The sequence below is a fragment of the Coregonus lavaretus genome (assembly GCF_964263955.1).
Source record: "Coregonus lavaretus genome assembly, chromosome: 14".
Classification (NCBI taxonomy): domain Eukaryota; kingdom Metazoa; phylum Chordata; class Actinopteri; order Salmoniformes; family Salmonidae; genus Coregonus; species Coregonus lavaretus.
Window position 1 is genome coordinate 27,564,314 of NC_140001.1, and position 18,130 is coordinate 27,582,443.

Genomic DNA, 18,130 nt, shown 5'->3' on the forward strand with positions numbered 1-18,130 from the left:
AAATCTTTCTGATTGAGAGGGGGTCAAATACTTATTTCCCTCATTAAAATGCAAATCAATGTATAACATTTTTGACATGCGTTTTTCTGGATTTTTTTGTTGTTATTCTGTCTCTCACTGTTCAAATAAACCTACCATTAAAATTATAGACTGATCATTTCTTTGTCAGTGGGCAAACATACAAAATCAGCAGGGGATCAAATACTTTTTTCCCTCTAATTAATTAAAATTAAAATTAATTAGTAGGCTCTAATGTATACCCAATGGGGGAACAAATTAAAATCCTTGAAATCTTTTCAGGACCTTGGATTGCAGAGCAGACAGATCCTGCAAAGCACATCACTCATTTGGAGATTGAATACCTGTACGAGATGGAGCCAATGTCTATCTGCTTCTTTCGGACCTTTAAAGAACTTCTGAAATGTGTACTCTTCAGTTACACAGTGCTGTTAGGTTCTTCGCTCTTAGCAGGCTGGACAACATACTTCATGGTTGCAAATAAAAAGGGGGACTTGATGAGTTGTTCTATTAAAGTATGACTATTATAAAAGCACTTGTGTAGGCCTATTGTTGTTCAAAAATTGCCAGACTGTAGGCCTACAGTGAATATGTCAAAAATGACCTATGGCTCCATCTCGTACAGGTATTCAATCTCCCAATGAGTGATGTGCTTTGCAGGATCTGTTGCCTAATAATAATAAAGGATATAACTGGCTTAAGCAGGTTTCAGATAGTAGCAGAAGTAGGCTATGTTGTATGATATTGTATAGAACATTTGTTCGTCTGTTATTATGGTGATGGGTTTTTGTCCGCCAAGGGAAGAAAGTTCCCATCATAATGCTTTGGTCATGTGTTCATAGGGAAGAAAGTTCCCATCATAATGCTTTGGTCATGTATTCATAGGGAAGAAAGTTCAAAGTGCTTTGGTCATGTGTTCATAATAATAATAATATGCCATTTAGCAGACGCTTTTATCCAAAGCGACTTACAGTCATGTGTGCATACATTTTTACATATGGGTGATCCCAGGGATCGAACCCACTACCCTGGCGTTACAATGCGCCATTCTCTACCAATTGAGCTACAGAGGACCGGTGTAAGCGTGTTTCTTAGCCAGGTTTCTAAGAAGATGGCTTTCCCTGTGTGCAAACTCAAATTATTATGTACTCAATAAACATTTCAAATAAGAAGCACAGTGTTGGAAGTCACTTGCAAGGTGCTCTTTGAAATGAATCAGACAACAGGCCACAAATGACCTCCGCAGGCTGTCCTGATTCAAAATACTCCAATCTTATGCAAGCCTGATCTGCACCACACATTCACTAGGCTACAATTCAAAATAGATCGTTTGCCTTCTAGAAACAACCCTACAGTATATTCTGGAACATGCTGCTCCCCATTAGCTGGAATTGAGTCTATAAATTCACAATTCTAAAGTTCAGGGGAAAAGGGGAATGGAAACAATAACAAAAGCATCCCTTCATGCATCCACAGCCGTAGACTCATAACAACCCTGCCACTGTCACAACAGGTGCTTGAATCTTCTCGTTATATTTAAATGAGCTACCCGGGCACGCTATGCTGTAGTTGTGGCGGTGGTGCTGAACTTGCAATCAGTCTTTTGTTTTAGTTTGCGCTGATCGTGGCGCTGTCCGTGGTGCTTTTTGAACCTCGACGCGGCTCGTTTTTCAGTCTTTATGTGGCACCATCCGCAAGTAAGACGCGTTCACTGAGGTATAAAGAACGGGGCGGCGTTCCCTAGTAGTGTTAGCTCCTCAAGTCAGTGGCTTGCGAGAGCTCGCTCTACTAGTACGCTTTTGCGTCTTTTTCACATAAATAGTTGCGAAAAACAACAACAGTTATGTTTACTCTCTCGGAGTTTATGGTCATTTTAGCTATGTTTTCCGTCACAGTGTCAGGTTACTTTGTAAGCATAGACGCTCATGCAGAAGAATGTTTATTTGAACGAGTCAACTCTGGTACCAAGATGGGCCTCATGTTTGAGGTGGCCGAAGGAGGTTTCCTTGACATCGATGTGGAGGTAAGCCTATTGAGTTGTGAAAGTTGGCCAACATCTTTCTAAATCTGATTGCGGGAAATCAGTCCCTGCGCACTTTGCCCTGCAGCAGCTAAGTTAGCTAGGTTTGAAAAATGTGGGCCTTGCTAAATATGAGCATTTGAGTTAGCTAGCTAGTTAGCAAAGCTAACTATCAAGCCAGCCATTAAACTCGTCCAACTAGTTTGCTAGCTAGCAATATGAGTTAGTGAGTGTGGCTAAAAATAATGCTAGCAGTTAGTCTTGTCTTGGCAGATAATGAACTTTGCGAAGTCTACATCTTGCGGGACAGAAGACTGACAATTTATTGTTAGCTGACTGGCTAACTTGCTACATAAGCTAACTTGGGTGGGTAAATAGATAGCTATTTAACTTAGCTAGCTATGTCAGAGATATTAGAAAAGTATCTCTGGATATTATAGTGGCTAAGTATCTTTGGTAGCTAACTTTTTGCGAGTTGGCCAACTAACGTAAACCTGCCTAGCTAGCAGCATCACCTCGCAAACGTCACTGAAATTGTGCCATATATTACTAGCTAGTAGTAGGCAAGCTTTCAACGTAGCTACTATCCTGTTTCATAGTTATTATCATTTAAATAAATAACATCATGAGCAAAAGCATGACTTCATGTTAGGGCTATTGATAATTCATATATTTGTGTTGATGGTGGTTTTGGGCAGCGTGCTGTCTAAGAGCCAATTTATGCTTGATCCGAAAATGTGGTCGAATGCTCAGTATGGAGGGTGTGACGGGGCATGCAGAGGCCTAATTGAGCTCCGTGCCATGCGCGTCCCAAATTGTGTAACAATGCGGAGGGCTCCATTTGGCTGTGCATTGACATGATTGGTGGGGTCCTATATAAACACAAACTCACTTCTTTGACAACTTCCTTCACAACAGCTCTGCGCTGCTCCACGAAGCGCAAGAAGTATGAATGCCCCGACTTCTGCAGAGGCCATATCGCCATAAACGCTGCATGGCCAATGCAGATGTTGGATTGACAATGTAGCACCTTTAACTCTGGTGGTGTCCAGTCAAAACATAACTAAGTTACCTGTATTCCTAACGGTAATGGGATAGTTCACCCAAATTATATATTGGTTTCCTTGCCCTGTAAGCAGTCAAGGTATGACGGCAATCCATACTTTGGTTTAGTTTCCCTGGCACTGTTTACAAATGCTATTCAAATGCTATCACCCCATTGAAGTATATGGTGCCAGTATTAGCATTTTGGGTGCATGATGTTCATGTTCAAATCATCTATAAGTGGTTTTGTTGAGCTTCACAATCAATTTGAGATACTTTCGGATGTTTGGACACGATGCACGAAAAATGCTAATATCGGTACCATGACTTGAATGGGATTTGTGCTAAAATGTTAGCATTTGGAAATAAAACCAAGGCATGGATTGTTCAAATACCTTGTCCATAGACTGCTTACAAGGTTAAGGCACCCAATGTGTAATTTGGGTGAACTATCCCTTTAACAGGAGATTATCAATTACTAAGCAGGCACTTTTCATTTGCAGATCACGGGTCCAGATGGGAAGCAGATTTATAAAGGAGACAGAGAATCCAGTGGAAAGTACTCTGTGGCTGCCCATATGGATGGCACATACAAGTTCTGCTTCAGCAATAAGATGTCCACCATGACGCCCAAGATTGTCATGTTTACCATTGACATCGGAGAGGCCCCCAAGGGAGACGGCATGGAGACGGAAGGTAGGCTGGGGTTAAGGTTGACGAGGCAGCAATGGGTACACTGACTGATGTTCGGAATATAATATCACCATCAGATGTTTTTACGTTCTGGGGAACACTGTGTGCTGCTTTCATTTTCTCCTGCTGTTTTCCTTCATATTCCTTCTGTTCCATCATTCCTCCTTTTCTCATTCTGCCTGCCCCTCTCCTCCCCTCCATCAGGTGGTGGAGACACTTGGGACGGTAGGTTAACACTATTGCGTGAGGTCAGAGAGGGTTGTTCTTCAATGCTCTTGGCGCGAATGGCCTCATTTTCTGTAGTGTTGCTTAACCTAGATACTGAATTGCTTAATAAACACAGTGAATGTAAATAGTGCAGTTTCCATAGTTTGATTAATTGCCTGGGTTGTGCTGTTTTGTGTGTTTTGCTTTATGGACACTCAATGTTGCCTAGCAATGACTTGAGACTGGTGAATGGATTTAGGAAATGTATGCCCCCCTCAGCCTCTGCCTTATGGGCAGTAAGTGAACAAATTGGGTCAACACATTTTTTTTCCTTCTCAATTTTTCAAAATTATTGGTTGGTCAGTTTCAATAACAAATCTGGTATCCAATCCATGTACACGTGTGTCCAGTCAATGCAGCAGTTTGCACAGCACTATTAACTCAAACTGTGCTCTTTTCTGTTACTGTAGTTATTTTATGTAAAAGACACTAGTAAAAAAGACAGACTTAAATTATTTAAATGTACCTGAAAGTATTTGTAAGGTTCATGTTAAGATTAGTTAAAAGGACAATTTTGCACAATGGGTATACCCAAGATATTGGCAGAGACATGATGTCACAGTTTACTGACAGTTACTGATGGTGTTTATTGTGTGATGTATAAACATTTCCTTTGTATTGCTTGAAAGTCCTTACATCCCTTTATACAGCATCTACAATAAACCTTGGATTTGAGTTTTACCTGATTTACTTGTTTGTGCCTGTGCTTCTTGGTTTCTTTGAATGTGCAATATTTGGTGTACTGTTATTGTTCACAGCCCACCAGAACAAGCTGGAGGAGATGATTAATGAGCTAGCAGTTGCCATGACAGCAGTAAAACACGAACAGGAATACATGGAGGTCCGAGAGAGAATACACAGAGCAAGTAAGACCACTTCTGTGCTACTTCTTCAACAACATAGCAAAAATGTGCTATTTCCATAGAAAATGAATAACGTATGAACAAAACCAAACAGCATTTGTGAAGAACACCCAATTTTGACAGCTTAGTGAATGCGTTGTTCAGTGGCAGTAGTGGTTTGATGTATTGTCCTGTGTTTCCCCCCCCCCTCCTCCCCTCTTTCTAGTTAATGACAACACAAACAGCCGAGTGGTGCTTTGGTCCTTCTTTGAAGCTCTTGTGTTGGTAGCCATGACCCTGGGACAGATCTACTACCTGAAGAGATTTTTCGAAGTGCGGAGAGTTGTGTAAAACAAGGCTTTTTTTTTTTTTTTTTTTTTTTTTTTTTTTTTTTTTTAACTCAAGTGATTCATCATTCACTTGAACCATTAGCCGCACCATACTTCAAAATAGGAAATCAAACAACCTCTAAAGCTTTTTCCTTGTCCAATCTCATGTCTCTGTTTTCCTCTTCACGTACTTCAGGCCATGGTACAATGTATGTTTTTCCTCTCGAGGAGAACTGTCTTTGCATTGACTCCTCAGACTTTGATATCAATAGCACTGAAGAGGGTATTATACAATTTTGATCAAGAAGAGTTTGAGTATTTATGCATTCAAACCCACTGCCCTAAAACTCCAGATGCCAGGAGGAGCTTTTGTCCTCATCTTAGAGAAGGAGTAAGTTGTGGACACATTAAATACAACACTGGGCATGGAATGATGTTAATAGACAACTGTTCAGCTTGCTCTAGATGTTTTTGAGGGAGTTTATTTTGTTGTACGACTACGTTTTTTAACACCTACCATGCCAATCAGTCACAGTATGCATATTTAATGGGAGAAAGTACAAAGTAATGGCATATAATCGTACTGTATGTATTTTAAGATTGATGTTACATTTTGGGGTAAGATGCAGTACAAGAAAAGCCTTGGTGTGAGATCTGAGCTATTGTTGCCAGTTTGAAGTAGTTGCTTGAGCATTTTTATATTGTACTAGTATTGTACTTTTATCAAATGAGGACAATTTTGTACAGATTTTATTCTAGTTTGTATTGGTAGTTATGTTCAAGGTTTGTGTAATTCTGGGTAAATCGGTGACAATGGTCATAACGGGGTGAATAACTTCTGCGATACAGAGCTCAGACAGACTTTGAGGAGTCAAGTTAACATGGTGATGAACAACTTATGACCCAAATCCTGTTCATAATAAAATGTCTCCTTCTCCTCTTGAGATTGATTGCTTTTAATTTGTAATTGACTAGTACAGTACTTTTTATATACTCTTATTTGTATTTATTATGGATCCCCATTACCTGCTGCCAAGGCATCAGCTACTCTTCCTGGGGTCCAGCAAAATTTAAGGCAGTTATACATTCATAACAGATTGCACAACATTAAGTGTGTGCCCTCAGGCCTCTACTCTACTACCACATATCTATAACACAAAATACATGTGTACATAGATGTTGTGTTTGTATGCATGTCTATGTTTGTGTTACTTCACAGTCCCCGCTGTTCCATAAGGTGTATTTTTATGTTTTTGAAATCTAATTTTACTGCTGGCATGAGTTATTTGATGTGGAATAGAGTTCCATGTAGTCGTGGCTCTATATAGTACTGTGCGCCTCCCATGGTCAGTTCTTGATTTGGACTGTAAAGAGACCTCTGGTGGCATGTCTTGTAGGGTATGCACGGGTGTCCGAGCTGTGTGCCAGTAGTTCAAACAGACAGCTTGGTGCATTCAACATGTCAATACCTCTCACAAATACAAGTAGTGACGAAGTCAATCTCTCCTCCACTTTGAGCCTAATTAATATTAGCTCTTTGTGTATATCAAAGGGCCAGCCGTGCTGTCCTGAGCCAATTGCAATTTTCTTATGGGTAAATGTTCACACACAAAATAAAACACCTGCTTTTTGTGAGTTTCTCCTTAAATCCAAGACTAATAATAAAATCCTTGTATCATGTCTTGACTCACTATGGGTTTAATATAAGTGATATGCGTATTGAAAGGTGACTTGTTCATATTTGAATTAAATTAATCCATTTGGTGTTTGTCTTCTCGTGGTGGTTTACAAGTACAGCTTAATAAGTTCGTCACTAACTGCGGAAGGAGTGAGAACCCCCAGGTCTGTGAAGAGAAGTGTAATCGGCGGTGTGTGGTCAATCATGGGGTGTTCTACTTCAGAGTGCCTGCTTTATACTGAGAGAGAGCAAAGTGAGACCACAAGTTAACACACAATAACTACAGCCCAATGACCTTTTTAATTTTTTTAGGGGTGTATTAGCTTTAATATTGCAGATTGTGGGTTCTATCAATGTAATTGTCTGCATTATTTCCAATCCCCTATATAAACTCAGCAAAAAAAGAAATGTCCCTTTTCAGGACCCTGTCTTAAAAAGAATTTGTAAAATTCCAAATAACTTCACAGATCTTCATTGTATAGGGTTTAAACACTGTTTCCCATGCTTGTTCAATGAACCATAAACAATTAATGAACATGCACCTGTGGAACGGTTGTTAAGACACTAACAGCTTACAGACTGTAGGCAATTAAGGTCACAGTTATGAAAACTTAGGACACTAAAGAGGCCTTTCTACTGACTTTGAAAAACATCAAAATAAAGATGCCCAGGGTCCCTGCTCATCTGCGTGAACGTGCCTTAGGCATGCAGCAAGGAAGCATGAGGACTGCAGCTGTGGCCAGGACAATAAATTGCAATGTCCGTACTGTGAGACGCCTAAGACAGCGCTACAGGGAGACGGGACTGACAGCTGATCGTCCTCGCAGTGGCAGACCACGTGTAACAACACCTGCACAGGATCGGTACAACCGAACATCACACCTGCGGGACAGGTACAGGATGGCAACAACAACTTCCTGAGTTACACCAGGAACGCACAATCCCTCCATCAGTGCTCGGACTGTCCGCAATAGGCTGAGAGAGGCTGGACTGAGGACTTGTAGGCCTGTTGTAAGGCAGGTCCTCACCAGACATCACCGGCAACAACGTCGCCTATGGGCATAAAACCACCGTTTCTGGAACAGACAGGACTGGCAAAAAGTGTTCTTCACTGACGAGTCACGTTTTTGTCTCACCAGGAGTGATGGTCAGATTCGCGTTTATCGTCGAAGGAATGAGCGTTACACCAAGGCCTGTACTCTGAAGCGGGATCGATTTGGAGGTTGAGGGTCCGTCATGGTCTGGGGCGGTGTGTCACAGCATCATCGGACTGAGCTTGTCATCATTGCAGGCAATCTCAACGCTGTGCGTTACAGGGAAGACATCCTTCTCCCTCATGTGGTACCCTTCCTGCAGGTTCATCCTGACATGACCCTCTAGCATGACAATGCCACCAGCCATACTTGGTGGAAGAGTGGGGTAACATCTCACAGCAAGAACTGGCAAATCTGGTGCAGTCCATGAGGAGGAGATGCACTGCAGTACTTAATGCAGCTGGTGGCCACACCAGATACTGACTGTTACTTTTGATTTTGACGCCCCCTTTGCTCAGGGACACATTATTCAATTTCTGTTCGTCACATGTCTGTGGAACTTCTTCAGTTTGTCTCAGTTGTTGAATCTTATGTTCATACAAATATTTACACATTAAGTTTGCTGAAAATAAACGCAGTTGAAAGTGCGGACGTTTCTTTTTTTGCTGAGTTTCATATATAGTGTACCAGTCGAAAGTTTGGACACCTACTCATTCAAGGGGTTTTTATTTTTACTATTTTCTACATTGTACACTTATGGAATCATTTAGTAACCAAAAAAGTTTTAAACAAATCAAAATATATTTGAGATTTGAGATTCTTCAAAATAGCCACCCTTTGCCTTGATGAGTTATGCACACTCTTGGTATTCTCTCAACCAGCTTCACCTGGAATGCTTTTCCAACAGTCTTGAAGGAGTTCCCACATATGCTGAGCACTTGTCGGCTGCTTTTCCTTCACTCTGCCATCCGACTCATCCCAAACCATCCCAATTGGGTTGAGGTCGGGGGATTGTGGAGGCCAGGTCATATGATGCAGCACTCCATCACTCTCCTTCTTGGTAAAATAGCCCTTACACAGCCTGGAGGTGTGTTGGGTGATTTGTCCTGTTGAAAACAAATGATAGCCCCACTAAGACCAAACCAGATGGGATGGCGTATCGCTGCAGAAAGCTGTGGTAGCCATGCTGGTTAAGTGTGGGAACTACACATGAGGAGATCATCCGTTCACCCACACCGCGTCTCACAAAGACACGGCAGTTGGAACAAAAAATCTCAAATTTGGACTCCAGACCAAAGGACACATTTCCACCTAATGTCCATTGCTCGTGTTTCTTGGCCCAAGCAGGTCTCCTCTTCTTATTGGTGTCCTTTAGTAGTGGTTTATTTGCAGCAATTCGACCATTAAGGCCTGTTTCACACAGTCCCTTCTGAACAGCTGATGTTGATGTGTCTATGACTTGAACTCTGAAGCATTTATTTGGGCTGCAATTTCTGAGGCTGGTAACTCTAATGAACTTATCCTCTGCAGCAGAGGTAACTCTGGGTCTTCCATTCCTGTGGTGGTACTCATGAGAGCCAGTTTCATCATAGCGCTTGATGGTTTTTGCGACTGCACTTGAAGAAACTTGAAAAGTTCTTGAAATGTTCCTTATTGACTGACCTTCATGTCTTAAAGTAAAGTAATGATGGACTGTCATTTCTCTTTGCTTATTAGAGCTGTTCTTGCCATAATATGGACTTGGTCTTTTACCAAATAGGGCTATCTTCTGTATACCCCCACTCCCTTGTCACAACCCAACTGATTGGCTCAAACGCATTAAGGAAAGAAATTCCACAAATTATACTTTTAAGAAGGCACACCAGTTAATTTAAATGCATTCCAGGTGGCTACCTCATGAAGCTGGTTGAGAGAATGCCAAGAGTGTGCATCAAGGCAAAGGGTGGCTATTTGAAGAATCTCAAATATGAAATATATTTTGATTTGTTTAACACTTGTTTGGTTACTACATGATTCCATGTTATTTCATAGTTTTGATGTCTTCACTATTATTCTACAATGTAAAAATAAAGAAAAACCCTTGAATGAGTAGGTGTATAAACTTTTGACAGATAATATATATGTATGTATACATACATACATACATACAGTGAGGGAAAAAAGTATTTGATCCCCTGCTGATTTTGTACGTTTGCCCACTGACAAAGAAATGATCAGTCTATCATTTTAATGGTAGGTTTATTTGAACAGTGAGAGACAGACTAACAACAAAATCCAGAAAAACGCATGTTAAAAATGTTATAAATTGATTTGCATTTTAATGAGGGAAATAAGTATTTGACCCCCTCTCAATCAGAATCTCAGCTTGTTACCTGTATAAAAGACACCTGTCCACAGAAGCAATCAATCAATCAGATTCCAAACTCTCCACCATGGCCAAGACCAAAGAGCTCTCCAAGGATGTCAGGGACAAGATTGTAGACCTACACAAGGCTGGAATGGGCTACAAAACCATCGCCAAGCAGCTTGGTGAGAAGGTGACAACAGTTGGTGCGATTATTCACAAATGGAAGAAACACAAAAGAGCTGTCAATCTCCCTCGGCCTGGGGCTCCATGCAAGATCTCACCTCGTGGAGTTGCAATGATCATGAGAACGGTGAGGAATCAGCCCAGAACTACACGGGAGGATCTTGTCAATGATCTCAAGGCAGATGGGACCATAGTCACCAAGAAAACAATTGGTAACACACTACGCCGTGAAGGACACAGCGTTGTACGAGATCTAGAGTTTCTTGGCAATTTCTCGCCTGGAATAGCCTTCATTCCTCAGAACAAGAATAGACTGACGAGTTTCAGAAGAAAGTTTTGTTTCTGGCCATTTTGAGCCTGTAATCTAACCCAAAATTGCTGATGCTCCAGATACTCAACTAGTCTCAAGAAGGCCAGTTTTATTGCTTCTTTAATTAGCACAACAGTTTTCAGCTGTGCTAACATAATTCCAAAAGGGTTTTCTAATGAACAATTAGCCTTTTAAAATTATAAACTTGGATTAGCAAACGCAACGTGCTATTGGAACACAGGACTGATGGTTGCTGATAATGGGCCTCTGTACGCCTATGTAGATATTCCATTAAAAATCAACAGTTTCCAGCTACAATAGCAATTTACAACATTAACAATGTCTACACTGTATTTCTGATCAATTTGATGTTATTTTAATGGACTAAAAAAAAAGTTTCTTTCAAAAACAACGACATTTCTAAGTGACCCCAAACTTTTGAACGGTAGTGTATACAGTTGAAGTCGGAAGTTTACATACTCTTAGGTTGGAGTCATTAAAACTCGTTTTTTTCAACCACTCCACAAATTTCTTGTTAACAAACTATTGTTTTGGCAAGTTGGTTAGGACATCTACTTTGTGCATGACACAAGTAATTTTTCCAACAATTGTTTACAGACAGATTATTTCACTTATTCACTGTATCACAATTCCAGTGGGTCAGAAGTTTACATACACTAAGTTGACTGTGCCTTTAAACAGCTTGGAAAATTACAGAAAATGATGTAATGGCTTTAGAAGCTTCTGATAGGCTAATTGACATAATTTGAGTCAATTGGAGGTATTTCAAGGCCTACCTTCAAACTCAGTGCCTATTTGCTTGACATCATGGGAAAATCTAAAGAAATCAGCCAAGACCTCAGAAAAGATAAATGGTAGACCTCCACAAGTCTTGTTCATCCTTGGCAGCAATTTCCAAACGCCTGAAGGTACCACGTTCATCTGTACAAACAATAGTACGCAAGTATAAACACCATGGGACCACGCAGCCGTCATACCGCTCAGGAAGGAGACGCGTTCTGTCTCCTAGAGATGAATGTACTTTGGTGCGAAAAGTGCAAATCAATCCCAGAACAACAGCAAAGGACCTTGTGAAGATGCTGGAGGAAACAGGTACAAAAGTATCTATATCCACAGTAAAACGAGTCCTATATCGACATAACCTGAAAGGCCGCTCAGCAAGGAAGAACCCACTGCTCCAAAACCGCCATAAAAAAAGCCAGACTATGGTTTGCAACTGCACATGGGGACAAAGATCGTACTTTTTGGAGAAATGTCCTCTGGTCTGATTAAACAAAAATGGAACTGTTTGGCCATAATGAACATCGTTATGTTTGGTTGAAAAAGGGAGATGTTTGCAAGCCAAAGAACACCATCCCAACCATGAAGAATGGGTGTGGCAGCATCATGCTGTGGGGGTGCTTTGCTGCAGGAGGGACTGGTGCACTTCACAAAATAGATGGCATCATGAGGAAGGAAAATTATCTGGATATATTTAAGTAACTTCTCAAGACATCAGTCAGGAAGTTAAAGCTTGGTCACAAATGGGTCTTCCAAAAGGACAATGACCCCAAGCATACTTCCAAAGTTGTGGCAAAATGGCTTAAGGATAACAAAGTCAAGGTATTGGAGTGGCCATCAAAGCCCAGACCTCAATCCTATAGAAAATGTGTGGGCAGAACTGAAAAGGCGTGTGCGAGCAAGGAGGCCTACAAACCTGACTCAGTTACACCAGCTCTGTCAGGAGGAATGGCCTAAAATTCACCCAACTTATTGTGGGAAGCTTGTGGAAGGCTACCCGAAACGTTTGACCCAAGTTAAACCATTTTTAAAAAGCAATGCTACTAAATACTAATTGAGTGTATGTAAACTTCTGACCCACTGGGAATGTGATGAAATAAATAAAAGCTGAAATAAATCACTCTACTATTATTCTGACATTTCACATTCTTAAAATAAAAGTGGTGATCCTAACTGACCTAAGACAGGGAATTTTTACTATGATTAAATGTCAGGAATTGTGAAAAACTGAGTTTAAATATACACTGCTCAAAAAAATAAAGGGAACACTTAAACAACACAATGTAACTCCAAGTCAATCACACTTCTGTGAAATCAAACTGTCCACTTAGGAAGCAACACTGATTGACAATATTGGCAATTAGCAAGACACCCCCAACAAAGGACTGGTTTTGCTGGTGGTGACCACAGACCACTTCTCAGTTCCTATGCTTCCTGGCTGATGTTTTTGTCACTTTTGAATGCTGGCGGTGCTTTCACTCTAGTGGTAGCATGAGACGGAGTCTACAACCCACACAAGTGGCTCAGGTAGTGCAGCTCATCCAGGATGGCACATCAATGCAAGCTGTGGCAAGAAGGTTTGCTGTGTCTGTCAGCGTAGTGTCCAGAGCATGGAGGCGCTACCAGGAGACAGGCCAGTACATCAGGAGACGTGGAGGAGGCCGTAGGAGGGCAACAGCCCAGCAGCAGGACTGCTACCTCCGCCTTTGTGCAAGGAGGAGCAGGAGGAGCACTGCCAGAGCCCTGCAAAATGACCTCCAGCAGGCCACAAATGTGCATGTGTCTGCTCAAACGGTCAGAAACAGACTCCATGAGGGTGGTATGAGGGCCCGACGTCCACAGGTGGGGGTTGTGCTTACAGCCCAACACCGTGCAGGACGTTTGGCATTTGCCAGAGAACACCAAGATTGGCAAATTCGCCACTGGCGCCCTGTGCTCTTCACAGATGAAAGCAGGTTCACACTGAGCACATGTGACAGACGTGACAGAGTCTGGAGACGCCATGTAGAACGTTCTGCTGCCTGCAACATCCTCCAGCATGACCGGTTTGGCGGTGGGTCAGTCATGGTGTGGGGTGGCATTTCTTTGGGGGGCCGCACAGCCCTCCATGTGCTCGCCAGAGGTAGCCTGACTGCCATTAAGTACCGAGATGAGATCCTCAGACCCCTTGTGAGACCATATGCTGGTGCGGTTGGCCCTGGGTTCCTCCTAATGCAAGACAATGCTAGACCTCATGTGGCTGGAGTGTGTCAGCAGTTCCTGCAAGAGGAAGGCATTGATGCTATGGACCGCCCGTTCCCCAGACCTGAATCCAATTGAGCACATCTGGGACATCATGTCTCGCTCCATCCACCAACGCCTCGTTGCACCACAGACTGTCCAGGAGTTGGCGGATGCTTTAGTCCAGGTCTGGGAGGAGATCCCTCAGGAGACCATCCGCCACCTCATCAGGAGCATGCCCAGGCGTTGTAGGGAGGTCATACAGGCACGTGGAGGCCACACACACTACTGAGCCTCATTTTGACTTGTTTTAAGGACATTACATCAAAGTTGGATCAGCCTGTAGTGTGGTTTTCCACTTTAATTTTGAGGGTGACTCCAAATCCAGACCTCCATGGGTTGATAAATTTGATTTCCATTGATAATTTTTGTGTGATTTTGTTGTCAGCACATTCAAATATGTAAAGAAAAAAGTATTTAATAAGATTATTTCATTCATTCAGATCTAGGATGTGTTATTTTAGTGTTCCCTTTATTTTTTTGAGCAGTGTATTTGGCTAAGGTGTATGTAAACTTCAGACTTCAACTGTATATAAAATGTGTTTCATTTATTTTACCCTAATCCTCCCACTCCTCCCCTAATTGGAGTAAAATAATGGACAACAATACTTAGCTTCTACTTACAGCTTATATACTGAACAAAAATAAACGCAACATGTTAAGTGTTGGTCCCATGTTTCTTGAGCTGAAATAAAAGATCCCAGAAATGTTCCATATGCACAAAAAGCTTATTTCTCAAATGTGTGCACATTTGTTTACATCCCTGTTGGTGAGCCTTTATAATACATTCACCTGACAGATATGGCATATCAAAAAGCTGATTAAACAGCATGATTATTACACAAGTGCCTTCTTGTGCTGGGGACAATAAAAGGCCACTAAAATGTGCAGTTCTCACACAACACAATGCCACTAGTCTCAAGTTTTGAGGGAGCGTGCAATTTGCATGCAGACTGCAGGAATGTCCACCAGAGCTGTTGGCAGCAAATGTAATGTTAATTTCTCTACTATAAGCCGCCTCTGTCGTTTTAGAGATTTTGGCAGTATGTCCAACCGGCCTCACAACCGCAGACCACGCGTAACCACACCAGCCCAGGACCTCCACATCCGGCTTCTTCACCTGCGGGATCGTCCGAGACCAGCCACCCGGACAGCTGATGAAACTGAGGAGTAGTTCTGTCTGTAATAAAGCCCTTTTGTGGGGAAAAAGTCATTCTGACTGGGTGGGCCTGGCTCCCCAGTGGGTGGGCCTATGCCCTCCCAGGCCCACCCATGGCTGCACCCCTGCCCATTCATGTGAAATCCATAGATTAGGGCCTAATGAATTTATTTCAATTGACTGATTTCCTTATATGAACTGTAACTCACTAAAATCGTTAATTGTTGCGTTTATATTTTTGTTCAGTATACATACTATACATTTTACAGAAACTGTATATTCTACATTTAGTTATCTTTTTTAATTTGTGTTTATTTGTTTAGTCCCACACTTCAGTTACCCTCAAACCCTCCCATCTATCTCTGAAAATCATCCAGTTTTGATTTTCTAATTGCCATATACTTTAACTGTGCTGTAATGTTTCACAAAAGTTCTGAACCTTTCTATTCTCAGTTTCTACAAATTGTAAATTAAAGATGAATATTAATAACCATATTTTAGTGCAATTACCTTAAATCGGTCTGGGACATCTTGCTGGTATAGAGGGTAGAGTCTGACAAATTTGAAGCTTTCTGCCACACGTAGAAAGGCTTGTTGTGAGCCTTGGAGCACACAGCCAGTTGATAGGTGCCAATCTGTCAAGTGGGTTGCAAAACATAGGGTAACCCATGATGTGTTGTAAATGGTAACGTCATCCAAGGACATAAACATAAGACTGTCCAGAATGTGTCTGATTGGTGTGTTATCCAATTCAGAATATATACAGTACATTGTTGATAATGCCACCACTTTCCACCACTCCCTCTGCACCAACAATCACCAGATCCACCTTTTCCATGATATACCTTTAATAAAACACATTCTATTTTCAGTACTGTAATAAGAGACATGGATTTCACTGACTGCTTCCTTCATATAGGCTACCTGTATAAATCAAAGGTGGGCGTTGTTAAAACAGTACTTTTACGGTCCTTCAAAAAAGAATAGTATGATTGAGCTGAGATCTCAATCGGTTTTATTTATATAATTTCATGACTCAACTTAAATGATTTTGATATTTACCCCACTGCAGCATCAAGAACCACTGTGACCGGAATGTTTAGTTTCTGTAATTTGTCTGCCATTTTTTGTCTGGAAAGAGACAAAAGTATACTTGTGAATATTTTTTCAAGTTCCTCTCTAGGGTTTGCTTAGTTTAGCATAATACATATGCATGTGTTTGTGTTGAGCACACACCCTGCAGTGTCTGGTTGTGACTCAGTGACTTAGACAATTAAGCGTTTCTTGTCGGCTGCTACCCTAAGAACCACCCGGGAGGAGGAGTGTGTCAGTATTTTCTGTGAATGACAATAGAGAACACAGTGTTTGTCAGAGGCAGAATCACCATGAGTGGAGCGGGTTTGAGACGTCATTCAAAAAACAAAATTCTATAGAAATACTTACAGCTCCATCCTTGATAAAGGTATGGCATAGTTTCGCTACTTTACTCCTGAAAAGGGATATTTTCTTTAGAAAGAGCTCTCCTCTCTCTACCATCACTTTCTTGCATTGAGAGAGATCCTGTTCGGGGGACAAATAAAACACATTTCTGATAATGACATCTCAAATCACGATGGTACGTTGGACAACTCGAGGTACACTCACTATTGAATACATGTAAAATCACAGTAAAGTGGGCTCAGAGTGTATAAGAGTAGCCTAGATGTTGCAGCGAGAGGGATAGGTGAAGGCCCTCTACTCACAGGGTGCTCCAGTGATGTGAGGCTGATGAAGCGGAGGAACAGTTTGCCACCAGACGAGACAGCCACAGAGGAGTCAGCCTCCTCCAGACACCCGATGGTCTGGGTCAGGTTCTCTCTCAGGCCCAGGATGGTCTCACCTGCTCAGGGACATAAAGCATCCAGCCAATCAATACCACAACTTGTCTATTTGCTAATAACCATCAGACAAAATATGTTCCTCTTGATTCACTACACATCAGTATAATAAGTGAAGGAGTAGAAAAGTAAGGTTTTGTCTGAAGGTAAATCTGACTTTGGTCTCTTTTGAGGAATTCCAGGAGAGTGCGGATTGCTGCCACAGCAGAGGGTACCTCAGGGCCCTGTCTCATTTGTGTCCTGAAGTACTCCACCAGCTCTGAAAGGAGATGGCCATGGGCAAGTCAGTCATATGGAAAGATGATCCATATAGAAGTGCAAATGTACTTGATTACACTCTCACTAAGCTTATCCTCTATTTAGAGTTGTATGGATAGTGTTTTGTGCATGCACGGAAACAACCCCCATGAAATCAATTGCAGGCAAGTCCATGTATATATGGCTATGGGGGACCATATGGGAAGCATGTCTACTCATCAAGTTCTTCAATGACACTTCAACTCACCATCTTCGTCCACACCTCAACAAAAGCAGGAAGCGGGACAGATGATACCTAAATATTAGTAGTATAAACTTTCTAGCCAGCTAACCTAGTATGTGCCAGATGTTCTTCGTTCTCTAGCTATCTAACGTTAGCGAGCTACTAGTCATGTACTTGCTCGAGCTGATGAAACAGCCACGTTTTTCCTCTGACGTGAATTACGCTCTTTCAAGAGTTGCTTATTACGTTTTGGACTGAGAAAAGATCATCCTTGATTTGCGTCAAATGAAATACATTTATTAGCCAATTCTGTCACACTTATACTGAGTTTAAGGTAAACGTTTGCTAATTTTTGGGATGGATTCCACGTTCAAATCAACTGTGAAATCATAAATCTCCGACAACTGGGAATTCGGAAATAAACACTACACACCTGATTCAAATGATCAAGGCTTGATGATTAGTTTATTATTTGAATCAGCTGTGTAGTGCTAGGACAAACCCCAAAACGGGCACCCGAGTCCCGAGTTTAGGAAACCCTGCCCTAACCATTTTAAATATAAACTGCAAAGGGGTAGAGACGTCCCAAGGACCCCGTATAGCACGGGCCTTTCTCCCAGTCGGAGCTCGTTTTTTCCCGAGTTCCCAATAGCCTTGAACGCTCGGAAGTCGGAGATTTCCGAGTTCCCAGGTATTTTAAACGCGGCATAAATATCAGATGTCGCAATTTGATGACGTTTAACTCAATTCTCATTGTTGTTTTAGGG

At 41.7% G+C, this 18,130-nt stretch overlaps 2 protein-coding genes across 3 annotated transcripts; one reads left to right on the plus strand and one right to left on the minus strand.

Annotated features, from left to right (window-relative positions):
- The first annotated feature begins 1,724 nt into the window (after positions 1-1,724).
- On the plus strand, positions 1,725-6,157 carry LOC311141392 (transmembrane emp24 domain-containing protein 2-like). Its single transcript, XM_084176703.1, has 4 exons — positions 1,725-2,041; positions 3,586-3,778; positions 4,801-4,908; positions 5,111-6,157. Exons 1-4 carry the CDS (start codon positions 1,862-1,864, stop codon positions 5,233-5,235), a joined length of 606 nt encoding a protein of 201 aa, XP_084032829.1. The 5' UTR covers positions 1,725-1,861; the 3' UTR covers positions 5,236-6,157.
- Positions 6,158-6,893: 736 nt separating this feature from the next.
- LOC311141393 (translation initiation factor eIF2B subunit alpha-like) lies at positions 6,894-17,937 on the minus strand. Of its 2 annotated transcripts, XM_084176704.1 has the most exons (8): positions 17,388-17,937; positions 17,040-17,141; positions 16,748-16,884; positions 16,449-16,565; positions 16,242-16,342; positions 16,068-16,136; positions 15,516-15,640; positions 6,894-7,129 (listed from the first exon to the last, which is right to left on the minus strand). In XM_084176704.1, exons 2-5 carry the CDS (start codon positions 17,113-17,115, stop codon positions 16,271-16,273), a joined length of 402 nt encoding a protein of 133 aa, XP_084032830.1. In that variant the 5' UTR covers positions 17,116-17,141; positions 17,388-17,937; the 3' UTR covers positions 6,894-7,129; positions 15,516-15,640; positions 16,068-16,136; positions 16,242-16,270. The 2 variants fall into 2 exon arrangements, with proteins under 2 accessions (XP_084032830.1, XP_084032831.1); XM_084176705.1 differs by lacking the exon at positions 6,894-7,129 and having other exon boundaries at positions 15,327-15,640; positions 17,388-17,573.
- Between the last annotated feature and the right edge of the window lie 193 nt (positions 17,938-18,130).